Source organism: Tachypleus tridentatus, chromosome 12, assembly GCF_004210375.1.
Source record: "Tachypleus tridentatus isolate NWPU-2018 chromosome 12, ASM421037v1, whole genome shotgun sequence".
Classification (NCBI taxonomy): Eukaryota; Metazoa; Arthropoda; class Merostomata; order Xiphosura; family Limulidae; genus Tachypleus; species Tachypleus tridentatus.
This window is the reverse complement of record NC_134836.1, coordinates 18,101,465-18,107,464: the sequence shown is the minus strand read 5'-3', so window position 1 is coordinate 18,107,464 and position 6,000 is coordinate 18,101,465. Positions and strand designations below refer to the sequence as shown.

The 6,000-nt window shown below is 32.3% G+C and overlaps 1 protein-coding gene across 1 annotated transcript in view; it reads right to left on the bottom strand.

Moving 5' to 3' along the window:
• Positions 1-746: 746 nt before the first annotated feature.
• Positions 747-6,000, bottom strand: part of LOC143235036 (vasopressin V1a receptor-like) — a 117,556-nt gene continuing 112,302 nt past the window's right edge. The window contains exons 9-10 of the mRNA XM_076472782.1: positions 5,422-5,655; positions 747-4,095 (exon numbers count right to left, since the gene is read on the bottom strand). Coding sequence (XP_076328897.1) covers positions 3,379-4,095; positions 5,422-5,655 — 951 coding nt within the window. The 3' untranslated portion in view covers positions 747-3,378. The remainder of the gene's footprint in view (positions 4,096-5,421; positions 5,656-6,000) is intronic.

Here is a 6,000-nt window from a genome sequence, read left to right as displayed (position 1 = left end):
TAGTAGAATCCATTTTCCGAATTCATCAGAACCTGGTTTGCTGATTTGAGGTAGATCCATTCAACGAATTTTCAATTATAGGAGGAGATTTTTAAATTTATAGCGTTTTCATCTCTTGTTCTTCTTGATATCATTTTTACACGTGAAAATGACAGATCTCTTGCATGTGCATGGGCACATCTCTCACGAAAACGATTCAACAAATATATATATTTTATGAACAGTTAATGACACAGCTTGTTAACGAAGATATCCTGAAAGCTACTGCGTGTAACATAAAAAAATAATAAAGTAAGTACAAGAATGTGATGTGTTTCTGAGATTTAATTTTTAATGGAAAAAATCATCAACAAAAACAAAAATATTAATCATAAGTGTTATTTCTTCTTTGTTAAAGCAATTGCATTGGTTCCTATATCAAAAAAATGCTAAAATATGACTGCTAACATGTAATAAGCCAACAGCAATAGTATGTCACGTGTTTGTGTTTTGTATTACGTCATGATATAGAAACAGCTAATTAACGTTCCTATTTTAAATTACCCTGAAAGATGCAAAATGTCTGAGGATTAAGTGTAAGTTCATGGTATTTTTATATTTTATTTTCAACACAAAAACCACAAATATAATTATACAATAATAAATAATTTATAAAGATAAATTATTTTAATTTCACAAAACTTCAATAAATTTCCCGACCAGCATGAACTTCAAAAATTGTTTATTCGAAAGCCATTTTCAAATGAGTTACATAGGTAAAGACGTTACACAAAGTTTGAATATAATTTGTACGCACTGTAAACATACACATACAAATCCAAAAACTACAGTTAATTCTATAATATTTACAACTTTGAAAATTCAATTAGGTCAGATATGAGCAAGTTATAGCCGGCGAATAATTTTTTGTTTGCTTTGGTCCTAACAAGGACGGTCTGTTTCGGTATTTTTCTCTTCATATAACTCATGATCTTAAAGCGGCTGTAAGCAGATGGATTCATAGTAACACAATGAAATTTCATCGAAGTGGTAAAATGCAACTGACAAAACGATTAGGAAATGTGTCATACTTAAGGGGTACTAGATTTATATGCGAGACTTGACTGCCCATATAATCAACACCACTGGTGAAAATTTGTTGCTGGTAAACTCATTAAACTGGATAAAAGAAACGAAAGGTTTGTTACCTTTTCAATATGCCTTATATTTCTTTAACGAATGCCTTGAACCAGTTTAACTTCAAACGAACCGCACAGATTCTCAACTACGCGTATACTCATCACGCAAAGATTTGATCAAATCATTTTCTACATTCTCTCTTGTTTTAATTTTATTGTAGAGTTTGAGTTAAAATTTAGGATCTCAAGAATGTTAGTAAAAACAAAGACTTAAATCGCAATCAACACAAGCTACATTCGTTTTGGTAATGTAGATGTATAAATGTGTGTGTGTTTCTTATAGCAAAGCCACATTAGGCTATCTGCTGAGTCTACCGAAGAGAGGTACAAATAGAAAAATACAGTGATACAATTTAAGTATATTAATATATGCAAGATTATGTTAATCAGAAGGAGTTTTTCACTTAACGTCTCGATGTTCTAATAAAAACTAATGAAATGCCATTTCTTCTTACAGGTAGTTGTAGTCCATTAAAATTTTCAAATCTATTACGTCTACGCTGCATAAAGTTTTACTGAAACGATTTTTTGCTGTTATTTTTTTCGATTTTCCCATGATTCCTTTCAACACTTGAAAATATAGATATTTTTTATCACTAGAGAATTATTTGTTTGTTTTACTTTTGTTACATTTAGTGCAAAGCTAAATAATAGTCCGGCTGCGCTCTGACTATCACGAGGAAATGATTTTTTTTAGTACCACTGACTCACATAGAAAAGTTATTATTAGGACCATGAAAAATTTAAGTGTCAGCTACATAGAAAGTTATAAAACGTTGTTTATAAATAATACTGGGAACCTCAACACACCTTCCTCAGGTTATAAAAAAATTTAGTCTTTTATGTTAGTGGTACCTCAATGCCATTGTAACCATAAGTAATGCCATTGACAATAAAAACTCCTTTCACTTTTTCTTCCACTTGTGATTCTTACACTGTTGTTGTTTTAGCGAAATGCTAAACAGTGGGTTTCTGAACTACATTCACTGTGTGGAATCCAACCCCAGATTTTAGTGTTGTAAATCGTAAACTTTCCCATGACTCATCGAAGGAATGTAATGTTTAACAAGACAATTAAGACGTTGAGCGGTTTCGTTATTTCTTAATCGCTTATCGGAGACACGTAAAGGAAATGTCTGGAAAAATCTAGTTAAAAATCTCTATTTTTAATCTCCCAGTAAGTGTTTGTTTTTTATGATGTTATGACTTCATATCTCACTGTCAATCTGGCTTATAATCAGAAATCTGCCAGTTCCATAGTAGTGGCATTTATTTTCCATCGAAACTTTTTTATTTTTCCTCTAAATTTCATTGGCTGTATAAAATCATTTGAGGACCAATCAGGTTGTGAAAGCGTTTTGAATACACAATTGTGAAAACCACTGAATTCAATTTTTTTTTTTCAAACAGGTTGACACTCATTATTTAATTGTTGTCTTGACAGTACGGGTTCAAAATCGATGTTTCGTTATATTAACTTTCATTAGGTCTCCTAAACTCTTATACAGTCATAATTATTTTAAGTTTTTGGTCTATGAGATAGTTATAAATCTAGAAATTTTCTTACTAAACTCATCACTTACTTGTACTTTTCACAGTTATCCTTAAAACTTTGTAAAGCTGATGAACAGTATATATCCTTGATGGTTTGATGCACTTACTGGATTTTAATATCATCAACCACTGCTATATTTTCATTGACTAGCCACTCGTGTAATCTGTCATTACTGTCCTTTCTTTGTCACAGAACAAAACAACAGTATATGTAATTATCATTGAATTTATAAGTACCTTTGAGCATTAATTATACTTAATATTTTCGCACATATCATAACACGTCTGTTTTCTGAAAAAAACGTTGATTTACTGGTATAATTGTGGAGAGTAGACCTAGGCACATTGCTTTTTCTTGTTATTTATTCACTTACTTCACTGATTCTTCAACTGTACCTAATCATAGATGTTTGCATTTTTACAACTAAAACTGGTTTGATAATTGTGATAAGATAATTACAGTATCGTTGCCATTTTTCGAATTTAGAAGATTTTCCCTGGCGACTTTTGAAACATCAGTTTTGTACTTTTATAGCCTAGTAACTTTCGAGATGTAATTTATGAGACATTGGGATTTTGATATTCCGTATTGGCATGATCACAACAATCGTTAACACGTTGCTTCTTGAAAGTTTGATGAATACTTTTAAACACTAGTGGAATCATATTCATTCTTTTTCTGTTGACGATGACATCTGTTTGGGTATCTCAATAGAGAATTTGGGCCGTTCCTGTGGACATCTGTGGTAACAAGAACAGTTTTATTTCGCATTTCGTTTTGGTTGTGGGCACAAGAGTTGCTATATGCCGTTTCTGGATCTACTGGATTACTTCCTGACTGGTTAGCTGCGACACAGCTTGAGAAGTCTTTCTTTCGGTAGACAATTTCAATAAACCCCTTTCGGACACGAACATTGAAGTACCCGTAGAATATGGGATTCAGTGCACTGTTCAGTAGTGCTAGCGTTTCTGCACCTATTATTATGGGTTTGGGTACGTCAATGGTATAATTGCTGTAAATGCGAATGTTGTGGACAATGAAATATGGTGTCCAACAAATCACAAAGCTAGCTATAATACATATGGTCAACTTCAATGTCTTGATCTTAGCTCTAGGGAACGTGGAAGCGGCGCTTACAGACCGTCGGAGATAGATAGCGCTGGAATCCTTATCTTGTTCTCTTCCCGCCAACCATACACTGCGAAGAACGTTCACGTAACAATAACTGATACAAGCGGTGGGTATAATAAGAATATAGGTTGTGAGCCACGTGAAGTAAAGTTTTCTTTGCCATATTGCAGTGTAACCTTTACTTGCACATTCGTAACGTATTCGTCCACTTGTTGTAATACCACTTTCCACCTTGTAAAACAAAATAGGTTAATTAATATATACATATGTATATTAATATTGCCTAAAGATATAAATGTATTTTGTTTAAACTTTTGATGCTTTTACACACTACTGCCAGAAGACAATTTTCTAATAATTTACGTAACTTTTTAAAGCCTGCTCACAATTCTGGAAAAAAAAACCTATATATTGAGTAACATTAGGCACAACGAGATTGAATAATGTGATAATCTTCTACAATATCTTCAAATACAACATAGATAACATTTGAATTACGCAGTTAAAAATAGACTTGTTTTTACGATTTACTCGATTATAATGTCTACGTTTTCGCCACGATGATGTTACTAAAACTTATTTAAGTAGGTGGAGTTAAGAAGGATATTCAACGAGAGAAAAATCAAAGTCGCTAAGATAAAAAGTATCAAATATTCCAGTGGTTACAAGTTATATATGATTTAACTTAAATGTAAATAACTTAGGACAAGAGTTCTTAACTACGAAAGCAGACCTACTGATGTAAATTTGAAAGAAATATCAATCTTAATGAACATTTTAAAGTTCCAAGAACAAATATTAATGTCAGTTATAAACAAGACTAAAGTCCAACTTTACTTGTAAACTACAGGCAAGAGAAGAAAACAAATACAAGATGTAAAAGTCACGCGTAATGAAGATAAAGTAAATAAAAAAAGATTAGAATTTCAGTAAGACTGTCTAGAACTAATAATATATTTTCTTTAAAACAGGAAAACATGACCAGGATGAAGTAAAGAATGTAAAAGATTTTAAGTTTTATAAGATATACTAAACTTGTGAAGACTGGTACATTAATGGCTTATAGATATAGTTACATTGCAAGAAGACAAATATTTTGTGAGTAAAAAGGTATGTTATTACAGATATTTCCAGTCTTATTTGTATATGTCACACATGTTACTTATTAATGATTCAAGAGTGAAATGAACTAGTGTAACCATAAATACAAAGAAGCAAATCTTAGTTCAATTAAAACAAAAGCTTTGTATCTTGTTTGTTTGTGCTCTCAAGTTCAAAACTGCGCAATGGACTGTGCACACTGTGAGTATCTAACCTCGATTTTTAGCGTTACAGACCCTCAAGCTTATCCCGCTGAGTCACTGCGAGAGGGTAAAGATTTTTGGAATAGTTATTTAATTTCAACACTATTCATAAACATGGAAGTGAGATAAGGTAAAAAAGGATCGTAAAAACATGTTGTAGTAGCTAGTAACAAAAAGCCAGAAAATTGGATAGTTTTGTACAAAATAAAGAACAAAAAGTGTAAACACATATCTGAGGAAATCAAACTTGTACCTGAACAAATATAAAGAGCTGGGGAATAGCAAGGATTCCTGCAAGTATCCATGACGCCATTATCATTATCTTGGCTTGAGCCACGCCCCCTTGCGAGAGAAGTGGTCGACAGATAGCTTGATAGCGGTCGTAACTCATTGAGGCCAAGATGAACGTGGAGCTTGCCAAAGTGACGATTTGGCCATATACAATTATCTTGCAAGCTACAGCTCCAAGAATCCATTTTCCGAACACCTAAGTTAAAATTCAGTTATTAATATTTTATAATTATTTTTCTATTTTACATTATATAACTACAAAGAAACATTTTCAATTTCGTGCTCAATTTAGAGTTTAGCAAAAATTTTGGCAGTAGCTTCTTGAATACAAATTTACTTTGTTATGATGTTGTTGTTGTCAAAAAGTGATTCTTCCAACAAAGAGCAAATGTATGCAAATTTGTTTGTGTGTGTGTTTTTTCTTATATATTCAAAGCCATGTTGGGCTATTTGCTGTGCCTACCGAAGGGAATCAAACCCATAATTTTAGCGTTGTAAATCCATAGATTTACCGCTCTCACAAGTCACAGTTTATCTAACA